At 39.8% G+C, this 17,541-nt stretch overlaps 2 protein-coding genes across 13 annotated transcripts in view; one reads left to right on the top strand and one right to left on the bottom strand.

Annotated features, from left to right (window-relative positions):
* Window positions 1–9,768, top strand: part of NCOA3 (nuclear receptor coactivator 3) — a 79,897-nt gene extending 70,129 nt beyond the window's left edge. For 4 of the 8 annotated variants that reach the window (XM_014943704.1, XM_014943707.1, XM_014943706.1 and 1 more), the window contains 8 exons: window positions 666–792; window positions 1,283–1,454; window positions 2,233–2,529; window positions 3,635–3,739; window positions 4,209–4,434; window positions 4,644–4,818; window positions 5,378–5,519; window positions 6,517–9,768. In XM_014943704.1, coding sequence (XP_014799190.1) covers window positions 666–792; window positions 1,283–1,454; window positions 2,233–2,529; window positions 3,635–3,739; window positions 4,209–4,434; window positions 4,644–4,818; window positions 5,378–5,519; window positions 6,517–6,528 — 1,256 coding nt within the window. In that variant the 3' untranslated portion in view covers window positions 6,529–9,768. Of the gene's footprint in view, window positions 1–665; window positions 793–1,282; window positions 1,455–2,232; window positions 2,530–3,634; window positions 3,740–4,208; window positions 4,435–4,643; window positions 4,819–5,377; window positions 5,520–6,516 lie in introns of those variants that run through there. The other 4 variants (XM_014943709.1, XM_014943710.1, XM_014943711.1 and 1 more) reach the window with 4 other exon arrangements.
* SULF2 (sulfatase 2) overlaps window positions 9,449–17,541 on the bottom strand; it is a 153,149-nt gene continuing 145,056 nt past the window's right edge. For 4 of the 5 annotated variants that reach the window (XM_014943713.1, XM_014943715.1, XM_014943714.1 and 1 more), the window contains exons 16-22: window positions 17,369–17,428; window positions 16,760–16,929; window positions 16,163–16,305; window positions 15,820–15,943; window positions 13,590–13,620; window positions 13,241–13,297; window positions 9,449–12,190 (exon numbers count right to left, since the gene is read on the bottom strand). In XM_014943713.1, coding sequence (XP_014799199.1) covers window positions 12,160–12,190; window positions 13,241–13,297; window positions 13,590–13,620; window positions 15,820–15,943; window positions 16,163–16,305; window positions 16,760–16,929; window positions 17,369–17,428 — 616 coding nt within the window. In that variant the 3' untranslated portion in view covers window positions 9,449–12,159. The remainder of the gene's footprint in view (window positions 12,191–13,240; window positions 13,298–13,589; window positions 13,621–15,819; window positions 15,944–16,162; window positions 16,306–16,759; window positions 16,930–17,368; window positions 17,429–17,541) is intronic. The other variant, XM_014943717.1, reaches the window with a different exon arrangement.

Genomic DNA, 17,541 nt, shown 5'->3' on the forward strand with positions numbered 1-17,541 from the left:
GTTCTCTTAGACAGACCTACTATTTCAACGTTACATGTGGATATAAGGTTAATCAGGAAGAAATTTGTTCAGTCTTAACTGAGTCAAAATTCCTCAGCTTAGATTCCTTGGAATCATTACAGCTAGGTGATTCCCACAAATATTGGGAACTATGGGATGGACACAAACTCTACTGTGTAGTGCTGTATGTCTCTGAATAGGCAGAAGGAAGGCCATAGTCCCAACAAGTAAAATGTAACATGTTACGTACCTTCTGTTTCTTTTGGTTTTCACCTGTTTTGGAATTTAAAATCCCAAATGTTGATGCTGTCACTATGACAATGTATATTAGCTACTACCCAGATTTTATGAACTCATAGCTTTTTGGATGTAAAGTTACTGTGTCTTTCAAGTTCCATTTTTAGGGGCTTAAGGATTAGAAATAGCAATTCTGCTCTAACAAGGTAGCAGCTGTAGATCACTGTCAATTTGAATCTGTGGTCTGTTATATTTCTGAAATGATCTTGTGTGAGTTTATGTATGTATGCACTTTAAAACATGCTAATGGAAAGCTCATGAACCTGCCTGACAGTTTGTGTGATCATTCACAATCCTTTATGTGAACACTGGGAGAGCAAGGTGACACCATTTGTTTTTAAGAAACACACAAATGTTTTCCCTTGCAGGGCCAAATGAGATGAACATTGGCATGGGGGGGAATCCCTATGGACAGCCAGGACCAGCTAACCAGCCGGGATCGTGGCCTGACAACATGCTCTCCATGGACCAAGCATCACGGGGTTCACAAAACAGGTAGAACTGGGGAAGGTTTTAAGATAAGTTTAAATATAACTGTTTGCTGTTTGTCAGAAGAATTTAAGACCTGGGAAAAAAATTAGTGTAGCGTATACAGTGGGGATAACAGATTGGAGTCAGAATCTGTTTCCATTTCTGCTGCTGGTATGACACTGGGTATCTTTTAACCCAGCTCCACAGAAGGCATTGCCAACAAAATCAATCAATCCTTGTGTTGTGAGGCACAGAGAAAAGAGGTGGGAAAAACTGAAATCATGTCTCTATGGTACGTGCAGAAACCAGGAGAAAACGGGATTTATGTGTGTTCAGGGATACATGGCAGTTGATCTGACATTTTAGGACCTAAATTTGGGACTTAAATTCTTAAGTCTTACTTTGGTCCTCTGATTGATAATAGTACTTCATCATCTCCAGGTCAAAATATTATATAAAAACTATGTATATGCCTTCATAGTCCATAATGGTTGTAATGTTTTTATATTTACAGACAATTAGTTAGAAACTCTTTGGATGACCTCTTGTGTCCGGCACCAAGTATGGAAGGCCAGACTGATGAAAGGGCACTGTTGGATCAGCTGCACACCTTGCTGAGTAACACCGATGTCACAGGTCTGGAAGAAATTGATAGAGCATTAGGAATTCCTGATCTTGTAAACCAAGTAAGTAAACAGAGATTTTCGCCATTTATTTTCCAGAAACCTGTATTATTTTGTTACATGTAAAGAAAGTGAAGAGGGCTGCCTCACTCCTTCTGTCTCCTCACTTCCTTGTCTTCATTTTCCTAAATCTGCCTTTGGAAGCATCTACGTTAAGGAGTCATTCTCGTTGGAGAAGCTCAGTATTGATTAAATTTCTTGTGCCTTACAAAAACATAAAATGGCAGTTTCTTATCAAACTTTATTGTAGTATGCCTTGGTATAGAGATTTTTTTGGGGGTTGTAAATCATTACAATTCTATAAGCAGAGAATTTAGTTGGGTTTCTTTAGTAAACTATTGTCGACGGAGTTTGGGTTGTGAAATATTTGCCTGGCAGTGATGTGTTAGTGAATAGGACACTTCAATCTCCTCCAGTTCTAGCTTGAATTTGCATGGCCAGCAAATAGGAAAAAGAAATTCTAGGAATAATTTGAACTTGCTAAAGCCCACAAAATCACACTGTCATTTGTACAAGGAGCAGTTTAAAAGCGCAGAAGGGTGTGAATAACAATACTGGTCTGCCTGTGTAAACAGTGTGCATCAGAACTGATTAAAAAAATTATTAATAATAACTTTTGCTATTTCATTTGTCTGGAGACAAAACTAATAGTAATCCGTCCATGCTATGTTCTACCCAAGAAACTATGAGTAGTTGTATGCTGTGTTAGCTTTATTGTTTCTTTCGGAATTCCTACTTTAAGAATACACTGCTAGTGAAAACACTTTTGTATCTGTTGAAGGGACAAGCTTTGGAACCCAAACAAGATTCATTTCAAGGTCAGGAATCTTCAGTTATGCTTGACCAGAAGCCTTCGTTATATGGTCAGCCTTATCAAGGGCAAGGGGCAGCAATGCCAGGAAGTTTTAGTAACATTCAGGGACAACAGCCAACCTTTAATTCAGTGATGAATCAGATGAGCCAGCAGAGCAATTTTCCACTTCAAAGCATGCATCCTAGAGCAAATGTGATGAGACCTCGAACCAATACACCAAAGCAGCTCCGCATGCAGCTCCAGCAGAGGCTTCAGGGGCAGCAGGTAATCTTTTGCTCCTGCATTTACACTTTCTTCTTGTTTCAGAATGGAATAAGGTGCACACTGAATTGTGTTGCTTCACGAATATGAAAATTGATGTTACAGCAGATGATTGCAAGGACGGATCTTTCATTTTGGCAGTGCTTTTCACACTGAGTGCCCAACGGCTGTTGGAGTGAAAGAACCTTTATTAAGACAAGGGTTTCTCCTTCATCAGCCTCTTGAGCTAAAGATTGGATCAGTTCCTGCAGTGCACAACTTTATTGCTACTTAAAACAGTACTCTTGTATGATGTAGCTCTGGATGATCCCTTTATCCATGTTAGCATTTAGTACTTACTCTGAATGTCACTGATAGCATTAAATGGACAGCTGTGTGTCTCCTGTAACCAAATGTTACTTCTTCTTCATTGTGTTTTCTAATTTGGGCTTATTGAAATACGGGTTTGCTTTCTCATTTATTGATTTGATGTCATTTTAGGTATTTTCTTAGGGTGAAGTATGAGAGAGTAGATACAGCCACATAGATCTCAACCCTGGGTTGAAAGCACTGCTTAAAAAGAGCCCCATGATTTCGTCACTGTAAAGCACAGTCCTGATATCAAATACAATGCACAAATGGAACTTGGAAATTGAGATAGTGCTGGGTGACAGGAATGGCAGTGTTTAATCCCTGGGAAATACTGTGGGCTCTCCTGGTTGGTCTGTGACACTGATTCAGTCTGTATGGCTTTGGGGTTTTGTGATGGAGAGGAAAGGAGACAGAATTTTATGATTTTAAGCAAAGCAAGTGGTTGTGCCCTTCTCCCCAAAACATGATTTGGAACAAATACAGTCTGCTATATATTCATTCTTAAAAAGTGCTAATTGTGAGGGAAGAAAAAAAAGCCAGTTAGTTCTGCACTATCTGGAGGGGTTTTCCTCCTGTGTGTGTTTAGGCTGCTTTAACCAAATAGTTTGCTACTTCAGGTACATCAAATGCTGCAAAATTCAACCATTGCACTTTAGGATTTGAGAGGTTTGTAAAGAATGTTTTTGGAGGAGTTGCCATTCCTTTGTTCAGATACTGGTATTTTCAAGCTAATAGTGCTAAAATGTCTTTTTTCAAGTTTATGAATCAGACTCGTCAAGCGCTTGAGATGAAAATGGAGAATCCAGTCAGTGCTAATACCTCAGTGATGAGACCAGTTATGCAGCCACAGGTGGGATCACAGGTAAGTAATTATTGCACTAGCCACCTCAAACGGGAGTTTTTAGACACATCTTTTACATGTCTGTTTAGAATTCTGACCTTTCATGGTTCTAGAGCATTCCTTTTTGTTCTGGTTTGGTTTTTTTTTTTTTTCAATTAAAAAAAGGGGGGTTTTTTTTAACCTCTCTTATTCATGAGATTTCAGAGGGATTTATTCCTTAGATTGTGCTATCAATATAGTGTGCCAATAGTTTTTTCCCTGTAGGATGTGACAGATAATCTACTTTATCATTTGTTTAGCAGTAATGACAACTCAATGAAAACCTTTGCCTGATATTTTGATGATATTTGTGCTGTGGGTTTTCTCAACTTTCTGTTCTGTTCATGGATATGCTGGGTCTTGGAGTTAGAGTGTAGGTGGTTTGACTGAAAACATGATTTCATTTGTAAAAGTGTTTTCTAATATGATTTTTCTTTTCTTTGGGGGATAGCAGCAAGGTTTTCTTAATGCTCAAATGGTGGCTCAACGTAACAGGGAGCTAATAAGTCATCATTTTAGACAACAGAGGATGGCAATGATGATGCAGCAGCAACAGCAACCTCAGGCCTTCAGTCCACCACCAAACGTGACTGCCTCAGGAAGCATGGACAGTGCTCTGACAGGCCCTCCAATGGCTCAAGTTGCTCCGCAGCAATTCCCTTACCCACCTAATTATGGTACTAGTGCTAACATTTTTGGTTTTGTCTGTCTGGTTTTCTTTTCCCTGTCTTCATTCGTTATTAACCCGAACTACGTAAATATCAATCGTTCTGAAAAATACTTCTACAAAAAAGCATGACTTTCCCTTCTCATCACTGCAAGAAGATAAACTAAAAGTACTGGGTGATGATAACTGAAATATCTTGTCTGTCCTTTGTCTTTTAAGGAATAAGCCAACAGCCTGATCCTGCGTACAGCAGAGTATCGAGCCCTCCCAACCCAATGATGTCATCAAGAATGGGACCCTCCCAGAATGCGATGATGCAGCACCCTCAGACAGCAGCCATGTACCAGTCCCCTGAGATGAAGGGCTGGCCCTCGGGAAGCATGGCCAGGAGCAGGTGATCTTCTCAGTTAGAACCTATAGGTCAAAAATTGTCTTTCATTTTGTCAGAATGTGGAGCTACATTAAATAGCTTGTAGCAGGAAAAGAGGTTATAAGAGGGGAAAATAATCTCCCAATGTCTACATTGTCCTTGATCCTGCTCTGGTTTAGGAAGTAGACTGATTAAATGTCACTTACACTTAGCTCATTTATTCATATTGGACCTCTGCAGTCTTTGTAACTTGAAGCAACATTGAGTCTTTGAATACTCAGAAAATAACTTGCAGGGGGGAAATAGAGAAATTCAGAGTAGTATTACAATGGACGGTACGGCCCTAACAGAAGCCTTCAAAAGGTTACAATAGGAAATGCACACACGTAATTCTGGGTGTATCTAAAAATTCAAAATTCCTTTTAGGAGGGAAATTTGTTTCTACATTAAACAGATAGTTGGTAGAAAAAAGTAACGCAAAAGTAATTTTATCTTTCACATGTTGACAGCTGGTGCAGGGAAGGCAATATATCAACGTGTAAATTCCTTGGAAGGTAATTTCACTTGTCCTTTTGTGCTTCAGTTCTTTCCCCCAGCAGCAGTTCAGCCATCAAGGCAACCCCGCAGCCTACAGCATGATGCACATGAACGGCAGCACTGGCCATCTTGGGCAGATGAATATTAACACCATGCCTATGTCAGGGATGCCCATGGGTCCAGACCAGGTAAGTTAAATGTAAAATGTGATGAAAAGAACTGTCGACTCCTTTTTCCATTGAGTACAATTTGCTTTAAGCCATTACTCTGGCACAATCCTGTTCTCAGTTATCCTGTTTATATTTATATCTGTGGGCCTACTGTCTGTATGTCCCAAGAGACATCTTATTTTTGATGATACTTAACTCAAATCCATGATAAACCCAAGCTGTGTGCTTTGATTAGCTGTTGACTTTGAAGTATCATAGGTAGGATCAAGACTTAAACTGCTCAAAGGATGCTTAAATACTTCTGAGCCTGGAAAAACCCCACAGAGCAAAACACAGAGAATGTGAAAGGCATCTTCAGCAGATGTAGAAGATTTTATTTAATAGCTCTCATGAGTGAGACCAAGAATCCTGGTAGCACAGTGTCCTCCTTCTGGCAGAGGCTGATGATGGTACTTAACCTTGTAATACCTTATGGTAGCTTGTGTATGGATAGCAAGAACTGTGGAAAACCTAGGCCCGTTATTTAAGGGGAAAATGAGCTACTAACAGGCACTGCAGAGAGGGCTGGAATACTAAATACACTTTTGCTGTAATCTTTCCACTAAATGCCAAGGGATGAGCAATGTAACACTGAGATAAATTTATTCAAGTAGAAAGCTCCTCGTGAAATTTTGTCTAAAGTACCTAAGGAAGCGGCCAAAATAATCGGAGAACTTCTGGAGGATAAGTAAGGTATTGGGGGACTTTGATGTCTTTTATAAAGAGGGGAAAATGAAGAGAAAATGTCAGATTTTCTAAACCCTCATGTCACAAGCAAAAATACCCAAATAACATGTTTAGGAAATTCTTGGACAGTGTTTCTTTTCTACAAATTTATCTTCAAAGCAGATGTTATCTCCTGCTTAGAAGCTGACTGTCAGTACTTTCCTCTTCAAAACGCAGTATGTTGACCAGCTTTTTCAGCAAAGGTATTTTTTTATTTTCTCTGATGATTATTTCTTCTTTTCTTCAACAGAAATACTGCTGACACCTAGAACCACATCTTCAAACAAGAATGCGCTGTATTAACGATGCACTAGATATAAAGGAAAGCTCCGCATTCTTCACGGCAACTCGTACTGGCCTTACAGAAATAAGTGATTTTTCTTGTTAATCACCATGATGTCCTAAGTTATGTCATTCAGAGGAAAAAACAAAACCTAACAAAAACCCAACAGAACCCATTTTAGTAGAAGCAGTCTCTGTATTACTGTATATTGTGGTGTACAAAAAGGTCATAAATATTTTTGGCGCTCTGCCTGTAGCAATGTGAATTTGGCAATGGCATTAGTGGGTCTGATGGGTGGCTCCAGGTGTTCTGGGCACACCTCATCTATCCACTGCCACTACCCAAAGCCCTTTAACTACAGGCAGACAAAAGTGCCTGGAGAAGTCACGGTGATAAGAATTTTCTGATTTCTCTAGTAAGAATATCTGACAGAGAATGTAGTTCCTAGCCTTGACTATTTTATATTAATTCCTGAATATAAATGCTGCTTTTAATCTCTTACCCCCAGAGTCAGGATTTCCCAAGCAAAGTAGCAGTGCAAAATGAATTGGCACATACTCCTCCAAAATCCTGTCCGTCGAATCCAAGGGGTAAAAAGAGAGAATAATGAATTTAAATTATTTAAACACAATTATGACTAATATTTACATATTGATGTGCAGCTGAGTGCACTTTATAAAAGACTATATAATGGATTAATGCAATATCTTTGATAAGGACTTAATATGAAGGTAGGGTGTACTCATGTTCCTTCTCAAACACAATCTCTTAAGAATTATTTGAAAAGACTGCATAATGTAATGTTTTCTGTGTGTGGAAATTAGAGCAATAATCTTTCATCTTTTTTGAAAATAACTTCAGAAAACTCAAGGCAAGGCACTGCAGTCTGAATCAGAATTTTGCAGTCTTTTTGTGAATTTTGTAAATATGATCTTTAAGATAATGTATTATATATATGACTTTTGTAGGTCACTAACTCATTTTTGCAGAGTTTGTGAAGCTAAATATTTAACAAAATTGATTTCTGTAAACTCAGTGTAGTTGAGGTCCAAATAGAATTTTTTTTTAATTAAATTTAATGACTTTGAAGCTGGGTGACTTTGGCCCACATATTTCTCTTCTTTGGTCTTCAACACTTCATTTATTTTTACATCTTTAACATAGCTTTTTATAAAAGACCAGTTGTTAAATGCTTTCTCCACCTGTGAGCACTTTGTTACATTTCTTTTTACATAAGGCAATTTGACAAAAAAGACTCTGCATTGTACCATGTTATGACTTGTCATCACGGTCGTGTCTTTCTATAATGTGTTGCCTTTTCAGTTGATGAATCTGGATTGTGTCTTTTTTGGTCAATTTTAACAAACTTTAAATGTTCTTCAAAGAAAGAAGTTTGTCTGTTGCAAAGTATTTGTTGTTACATGACATCCAGAAACCTTTAAGGATATTAAGCCACACTTTAACCAAATGTTTGCACCTCATTGGACTGTTCTAATAGTAATGAATGTATTTTCTAAGCAGGTTTCTCTCATATCAGTATTTAAGTCTGGTTACAAATTTATTCCTATTATTTGCTGGTAGGTGTTTCCCCCCTGCTCTCTATTTTGGTTCCTTGAAATGAAGACCCCTTTGCAGTTTTTCCAGTTGCAGGCAGTTGCAGGAGTCAAACCTCTGCCCTTCCATAAGGGCTGACCCCGCAGTGTTTAAGACGTGTGGTGCTTTTGTTCTGTCGTTCACTGTGTAATGGAAAACTGACTTCTCCCAAGTGAGTAAAGAAAAAAATAGTCTGTGTTCTTGATTGCTTCTTCTTGGTACTGTCAGCAAGAGGTGGTTTTATTGTTCGGAATATTCAGTGATCTTCCATTTTAATAGAAATAACTTTAACTAGAAATATTCTGAAGAGGTTGATCCTTAGCATACAGCCAGTCGTGTCCCAAAGGGAATGTAGATTCAGTCGATCTACTTTATGCAACCCCATCTCTCCCATTAGTACTGAGTATCTAGACAAGGTGATAGTATTTATTTCAAACCTCCACTCCAATTCATGTGTGTTTTTAATGCAAAACTTTTAAAAGCCTAAAGAACTTTTATCTTCTTTTTTATTTCTTAGAACATACCTATTTGTTGTGTAAGTGCTGCCTACTGAAGCTGAAAGGCAACAATCCCTTGCTTTTTATATCAAATCAGAGTAGAACAATCTTTATATTTTTGTAGTTGTTCATTATATTGATGGAAACTACAAACCCTGGTTGCTTTCATTAGGTGAGCTCTTAGATATCTACTACTTTATACATTGTGCCCTTTTAATTTTTTTAAAATGAGTGATTCTATTTATACATCTATGTATAACTGGTACCTGACTGATGTTATAAAAGATCATCATTTTCTCATCTGTGTTTAGAATGTTGGAGCTTTCCAGTACTTACTTTTTTGCTGAATCCAAAGATTTTTAGTTTAAACTTGATTACAGGGGGAGGGGGGCATTTTTTAAATGCATCAATGACATCTCTCTTGGCAGCACTGATCCTAAACGCTGCATCGAGTTAGAAAATCTTACCTGCTGCAGTAAATAAAACTGACCTTGAAATCTGCTGACAGTTAACATCTCCACCAATGCTGGTTTGGTTCTTTAGCAGCAGATTTCTCTGAATGTTTTTAAAAAACCACCTGTGTAACATTTCTCACTGGTAAGAGAACAATGAGCGAATACAGCCACCTCCCATCGCTGCTGCAGAACGAGCAGCATTTTGCTACTTCTCTGTTACTCTTTTGATCACAGAAACCATGTTTTTATAAAATTCATATGTAGTATTTTTTTCCAGTCTTGGTCTAAAATACTGCTTTTTAAGTTAGAAAATCAGGACCATTTTTCAGTCATAAGAGAAAAACTATTTGAATGTTGTACCAATTAGCACACGTTTTATTTTAGAATTTCTGTGCAGACTACCAGATGACAGAATGATACAGCAAGTATGAAACCATGTAATTCTGAGAGCAATATTTTAAAAAATTCTCAGGAGAAGGCATACAGTATTGAGAATTGCATTTAAGTTTAGTTTACATTAAGTATTGCTTGAAATACCTGTACCTTTATGTCGCAGAACAGAAAAATCACGGGGACTGATTTATAAAAGAGTTGGTTGTAAGGTATTACTGCTCTTCTGATTTTTGTGTTTGGATGTTAATAATAATGTAAATAAAGGTTTCTATTTAAAATCAGAACTTGGTGATGGAGTGCAGTAGCTGTCTAATGCTTTAAGGCTGATGACTATATCCCAGAAAGGTCAGAGAAAACCCTGTGCTATTACCGAGTAAAGCTGTGTATAGAAAATGGTTTACATTTTTTTTTTTAGTTGGCTGTAAAAGCAAAGGGAGTAACAACTTAGACCTTCCACCTGTGAGACCCATTTAGCAACTAAAGCTGCACTGACACGGTGTGGAATTTATGTCTTTTTCGACTTCAATAGCAACAATAATTCAGCAGCGCCGCAAGGAGAAGAGGTGGGAGCTTTCCCCACAACTTGGCCATGACCTACCTTTATAAAATAACAGCTGCTTCTGGCGTCACACACAAACCCTGCAGCTCAACACTGTACAGAGGGAGATGCTGACTCCTCAGGCCTCCGACCGGGAACGCCGCCGCCGCAGCAGCAGCACTGGGTTCTGACGGGCACTGCCTCACCCTGTCGGAGACTACAGGCTGAACACAAAATAAAGGTAAGTACAAGTTTTTTTAAATCTAAATTCTTTCTCCGTGCTCCCTGGGAAGGGTAAGCAGTTACTGCCTTTCTCTGAAAAGCAGCAAAAAGCTGTTTCTGTCAGCAAGTTTAAATTTAGTATTTTTTACCTATTTGTATTAATCCAGATCTCATCATCTGGCAGGTGTTATTCGTAACGCATGAAATCTCTACCAGGTTGTAAACAAACTCTGTGGCTCAATTAAGACAGACAATCATGTATTAACTCCATAATTTAAAAAAATTTGCAAGAAAATGTTGGGGAGTGTATTTGTCTTTTTCACGTGTGATACAAATAGAAGCTCAAGCCTCATTTTACTATATATTGTGTACAGTGAAAGACCCCACTGCCCTCCCTCCCTCAGCTGCACAGGGCAAGAAGTTAAAGTACATTTATGGAGTAAGGGTTGTGCTCCCAGAGACCTCTATCCCTTGTGAAGTAATTCCTTGGGTTTCATAATGTGCGAGATCTGGAAGGGCACTGAAATAAGGTCTGTGATGTATTGTCACACTCTGTTTCTAGGAGTGCAAGTGAAGTTGGTGTTTTGGAAGGAAGTACCTCTTGGTTAAGAGTGAAGGCCACAGTTGGTCGAGTCTGTCACGAGCTTCCTCCTGCATCTGCCTTAGAAACAGGTAGCAGATTAATGTGAAAAAAATATAAATACAAATATCACTGCTAGTGCCTGTACTACAATGCATTTAATAATGTTCTTATGAAAATACTCAAATCAGCTCTGTACACTGTGCTTCTGTAGTAAAATGATGGTTTTTTTCCCTTTAAAAGCCTTTAAACAGTAACTGTCATTCAGAACATCTACTTTTTTGTAGACTGAGCTATAACTAGATTGTTCTTTATTGGCTACAAGTATTGAACTTCTTGGAGCTGCCTTTTTTAAAAATAAATGTAAAAGTTACACTACTAAGCAAATACTGCTTTCTCAAAGGAGTTGTTTTGGTTTTGAACATACAATATAATATTACCACATAAAAAAACTTCATACAAATCTGATTTCATTAAAATTTAAGATGTACATTTACTGAAAATTTTCAGTACTTTTAAAAATGGATAAATTGTGAAATGTACTATGCAACATTAAGTAACGTTTTGCGAAATGGTGTGTGGGCATTCCACTCTTTTTATTAACAAAATTCTTCACAACCTGAAGGAATTTATTTTCAAACAGTATATTGATCAATATTTACACAACCCCTCCAAAAATCTGGCGTCCTGTTAGTCAATAATTTCTCTAATTTTCCTAGAGGTGTCAAATGGATGGACAAATAGATGTGGAACTAAACCGTATCCTCAGGGGAAATCTGAGAAATACGATGGTGTTGAGAATATTCAACGCTGCTCGCTTCAGTTCCTGAATCTCTTAAAAAGTTCTTTTCCACCATTACCTTTACCCCAGTTAGAAGCAAAAGCGTCCATCTTGTCTCAGTCTTGCTTTGGAGTTAGACTTGGCTTTGAGGTTTTTCTCGTGCCATCTGAAGTGGAGCTGAGCGATGCTGTCCCTGTGCCGCCGGGCTGGGACCCTCCGGGGGCTGCGGCTGCGTCTCCTCCCCCTCAGCTCTGGGCAGTGTTAGTGGTGTCCTTTTGAAGGGAGATGCCTTTGCAGCAGGTGAGGTATCATCCAAAGCAAAAGCAGGTGCAATAGTGGATTTCAGAGACCTGTATTTCTGACAGCCTTTCCCACAATTTCACTGCTTCTACGTAACTCACCAGTGCAAACATTCTATCTATTTCAGCCTCAAAGTTCAGCCACTCCTCCAGGCTCACGTGAGATTCTTCTGAAGTCTTTCATTTAGTCTGTACATGGATTCAAGTTCTGGCCAGTTTGTATCCTCATGGAGGTGCAGCGGCTGGGGGAGGTTACCCCTCCCATCCTTCCCACAGTTGTCCTCTTTAAAATAAAACAAACATGATTTAGTGTATAACATTCTAGTAGGAAGTAGTTAGAAATACGTTTTTAATGGTTCCATGCAGGGAAGAACAACTGAAACCCTGTGGGCCACCTACAGCAATATAGCTGGTGTCTCACAGAAACAATCCAACTGGGTTTGAACTTCAACCTGTACAAAACTTGTAGCTCATTAATTCTTGCTTCATTTTGGTTCTAAAGCCAGTCAAACATTACCATTAAATAAGTAAATCCCCTCAGAGGAGTCGAGAATGCGAGACCCTGCCTGGTAAGGTACTTGTACATAGTTTTTCACTGCACAATTTGGGACCCCCTTAGGATTTTTAACAAGCCTCAACCCTGTGTTTAACAGGAGACAGAGACAGTAACTGGCAGAGCCAAGGTAACTATTTCTCATGTCTTTACATTTGTATCTCGCCTTTGGGCTCTGGCAGGTTGTTGAGAACTGAATTATAGCCTTCAAGTTTTAAAAGGCAGTTACGTAAGCAAAAAGCAATCATCTTAGATAAAACAAAATGCACAGATCTGTCTTGTGGTCTACTTACTGTTTTAACTTGCTTTTTTTTGCCCACAGCACACGAGGCTGTGGCTGGATAAATAGCAAGAAGATACATGATACTCTCGCTGAGAAACTACAATCAGTTTTGTTCTTTCCAGGTGGCACCAGAGACCACTAGGTCCCTGCTACTGGTTTAAATTTAGATAAAACCTCTATAATCATCTCTAACTTTTACTGGCCGTTAACCATAACTGGTTTCTTCAACTGAGCATCCACCTTTGCTCAAGTTTGAAACTGCCTTGACCCTAATGCTCCTGGATTCCCAGAAAGATGCACCAGGAGGTTTTGTCCAGCAGTGGGTCTCTCTAACCATGGCAGTAGTGTCTTTCTTGCATAATTTAGAGCACTTCCCACTTAAGCATTCCATGAGAATAGATGATGATGTTAAAAAAGGTGCTGCATGCAAGAAGAGAAGCGAAGGAGATGAAGGTAAGCAAGAGCTTAATGCTTTTGGTGAACTGCTCCCAACTCACAGTGACTTGGCAGATGATGGTCTCTTCACATCTGGCCACTTTCGACGCTGAAACTGCCTAATTTTCAAGTAGCAAAAGGAGAAAAAAGTTAACCATCACCAAGAAACCCGCCAGCTCTACAGTCTGAAAGATGAGGAAGGAGAGAGTTTAGCCTGAATTTTGACTAAAAAATGAGAACATGCTGTAACATTGAAATAGAAATAGCTCCAGTGTTTCAAAGTAACAGCACAGAAAGATCTCACAAATGCCCTTCCCGGCAGCGTCTGTCCATGTGCTTCCAAATCCCACACTCCTTTAGCAGGAAGGTAGTACTTAAGAATAATAATTTAACTATTTGTTAAAAATTTACCTGTACTGCTCGTAGCTTCCATCTTTAAGTCCTAGATGAGGAAAAATGAACAATGTTACCAACCATTGCCTGCAACAGAGCAAGATATCAGGTGAGGCTTAATTTAAAAAAAAGCCCTAAGGATAGTAGATGAATGTGTGTTGCCACCCATGGTAACTGGAGCTGTTGGTTTTGTATTTAATTTAGCAGATGAGTGTGTGTTGCCACCCATGGTAACTGGAGCTGTTGGTTTTGTATTTAATCCCTTAGTCTGGATAAAACTGGTTGTAAATTGGGAACGATACCTCGGAAACTCTTCTGTTACTGTCCTTCAGTGGTGTATTTAAACACCAAAACCTTTTGATTTCAAAACGTACAGCTCTGTGTGGTACAAGTACCAAGATGCAAAATAATATTTGGGGTTTGGTGGACTCAGGCAAATAACAGCGTTTTGGGGGTGGGGTGGCTTCAAGCCCTAAAGGCTACGATTTTTTTTAAAATAGCATTTCTTATGTAAACTTAATTTTACTAAGGGGTGTAAGAAATGCAGTTTAAAAAGAAGAAATACAAGTAACTGTACTTTTTGGGTTGCTATCAAACATTTAAAAAGAATCACAAGTAGTATAAAAATCAGATCCATTGAGTAGATCCAGAGAAAATGTAAGGATGAAACCAACCTAGAACAAGAGTAAAGGCCCGTTTTGCTGTTTGGAATTTGACTCCGTAGTTACAAGAGCAGGTCTTTTGGTGGCACAACGCAGCCCTCCTTAGATGTGCTTTATTTCCCAGGTGCCTCACAGAAACACAGGCAGGAAAACCCAGCAGCCTCAGCACTACTGGCCTTTTTGAAATTGCTGTGATTGTTAAGGCAGCTGACCACAAGGCTGCAGGGACCACACTGTCTCTAAAGAAGCAATTCTAGGAATCATGCCATCAGTTGGAAGGCTGAAACTCAGCTGCCAAAGTAGCTGCCCAGAGAGGTTGTGCTGTCTCCATCCTTGGAGGATGGGAGTGGATAAAGCCCTGAGGAACCTGCTCTGGCCTCGCAGCTGCCCCCGCACTCAGCAGATGTTTGGACCAGAGGGACTCCATAGACTCATAGGACAACTCAGGTTGGAAGGAACTTCTGAAGATGCAAGTGGCTATTAGGGAATTCTGTCCCTCTTTCATCAGTTTTGTTCCTTCCTCGTCTCCTTCCCCTGTGTCTCAGCAATACCCCTCCCTCTACCATCATTCTTCATTTAAGAAACATCACGTAACACAAATGGAACAAATACAAATATTTGAGCAACGCAGCCCCCAGGTTCTGCAGGACATCACTAGTATAAATAAATATTAAAATCCTTTTGACTGATACATAATGGTTTCTTCATCAGTTTTGTTCCTTCCTCATCTCCTTCCCCTGTGTCTCAGCAACACCCCTCCCTCTACCACCATTCTTCATTTAAGAAACATCACATAACACAAATGGAACAAATACAAATATTAGAGCGCCCAGGTTCTGCAGGACAGCACTAGTATAAATAAATACTAAAATCCTTTTGACTGATACATAATGGTTTCATAATGGTAAGAGTGAGCCCCATTTCCTCTAGGGAGTTTCTGAGAGCAACAGGAGAGGCACTTACCCAGATCCATGTTCCTGGTTCTTGGATTGCACTGTTTATACCCTTTGCAGCTTCTGAGCTCCATGAGCTGGACGTGCAGTTGATTGAGAACGTCTCTATCCAGCGTATTCACTGCATTAATTAGCTGCAATAAACAAGGGTTCTTATTAGTAACTGTTGCTCTGTAGTTTGGTAACTTTCATACATGGAATATGTGTGGTTTATTTGTAACAGGAAAGAAGCCAAATCATTCTGTGTTTGGTGATTTAGGCCTTACCTACATCCTGCACCAATTCTGTGCTATTGCAATTTGTGACCAGCAAGGAGCAACGAGTCTATGAAGATGCAAGTGGCTATTAGGGAATTCTGTCCCTCTTTCATCAGTTTTGTTCCTTCCTCGTCTCCTTCCCCTGTGTCTCAGCAATACCCCTCCCTCTACCATCATTCTTCATTTAAGAAACATCACGTAACACAAATGGAACAAATACAAATATTTGAGCAACGCAGCCCCCAGGTTCTGCAGGACATCACTAGTATAAATAAATATTAAAATCCTTTTGACTGATACATAATGGTTTCATAATGGTAAGAGTGAGCCCCATTTCCTCTAGGGAGTTTCTGAGAGCAACAGGAGAGGCACTTACCCAGATCCATGTTCCTGGTTCTTGGATTGCACTGTTTATACCCTTTGCAGCTTCTGAGCTCCATGAGCTGGACGTGCAGTTGATTGAGAACGTCTCTATCCAGCGTATTCACTGCATTAATTAGCTGCAATAAACAAGGGTTCTTATTAGTAACTGTTGCTCTGTAGTTTGGTAACTTTCATATATGGAATATGTGTGGTTTATTTGTAACAGGAAAGAAGCCAAATCATTCTGTGTTTGGTGATTTAGGCCTTACCTACATCCTGCACCAATTCTGTGCTATTGCAATTTGTGACCAGCAAGGAGCAATGCTGCATTTCTAGAGCTGTTCTATGATCGGTACCTGATACGGATCGGTATTGAGATCAAAATACTCCAAAAATCCAGTAGCAAATTCACAAAACAGGAAGTTGTGGGTCTCGTTGATTGTCCTCAAACACCAGTATGTGTTGTTGTTGGCACTGGTACAGGCACAGAAAGGGCCCACTGCAAACGAAAGAGTTACAAAGACATAAGGTACAGGCTGCTGCCTTTAGACACTGTTCATTACTTTTTGCTTCTGGTATTGCTTTATTCATAGACACTGACTGTCTCTGACTCCTGAGCTCTAGCACAGAGAATGCCTTCCAGCATCAGCCTCTTCTGTGCTTAGCTAACCTCCGGCATGGCCTACCTAAGCTGGGAGACACCCAGATGTGAGATCTGGCACATAATGTTACTGTATGCGATATCTGTAGGTTTTTATTTGCAGTTGGTTTTGTTTTTTACTTCCTTGCCTTTTGTGCAAGGATGATGCCAAGGCAGAAACAGAGATTATTTAATATGAGGAAGGCGGCGTAGCTTTGGCTACGTATCTCATGATACCAGTCACCTGTAGGAGCCCAGTTTCCCTGCCCAGCCTGGCCTCTACCCGCCTCCCTATTACTGAAAGTCTCCTTACGTGTCCAGAGGGGAGCCGTTTGCCAGTGCTGGTTGTCGTGGGTGAAGCAGGTCAGCCCGGGCATGCTGCACGTGTCGTTGTTCTTGATTCTCTTCAGCAGTTTACGCAGTTTCTTCTTCCGTCTCTGCTCCCGAAGCAGCCACAGCCGGTCCTTCTCCTGGAGGGCCTTCCTGCACACGGGAAACATTAGCGTCAGGCAGACTCTGTTACACTTGAACACACCTCAAAGAAACGAAGCAGCTAATAAAATAAGCTGCTTTGAGGGAAAGAAAGAACTGGTATTTTTTTAATTAAATGGCTTCGCTTCCAAATGTCTCTGGATATGACTCTTTGCAATTCAATGTCCCTGGAAAAAAAAAAATAAAGGCGGCAGAGTGTCCTACAGGCTCACCTGAACTCTGGGATGGGATGGTTCCCAAACCAGGAACCTTCTCTCAAATTTACAAGCATTTCCATAGGGCCTTGGTTCCTTGCCCAGGTGCCTGTGTGTTTATTCTTTTTAATACCAGATAAATGAAATACTACTGCTTTGGCTTAGTCTGTAACTGGTGTGCATGGACCACAGGTTGTCCCTGCATTTCTTCTTTCAAAGGAAGAGCCTTCACTTACTTGAAAGGATGAAGACTGGATCCCTTGTGCCTCAGTTTGCTCTTGTGTTTTGAGTGGTAACTGGAAAATAAAACCAGGGTTGTTGATGAACAACAGAAAGACAATTCATACTCCACTTTCATGCTGGATTTAGAGGAGATTAAACCTAGTGTCACTTCTCCCTTCAATTTATT

The sequence above is a fragment of the Calidris pugnax genome, unplaced genomic scaffold (genome assembly GCF_001431845.1).
Source record: "Calidris pugnax isolate Ruff unplaced genomic scaffold, ASM143184v1 scaffold118, whole genome shotgun sequence".
Classification (NCBI taxonomy): domain Eukaryota; kingdom Metazoa; phylum Chordata; class Aves; order Charadriiformes; family Scolopacidae; genus Calidris; species Calidris pugnax.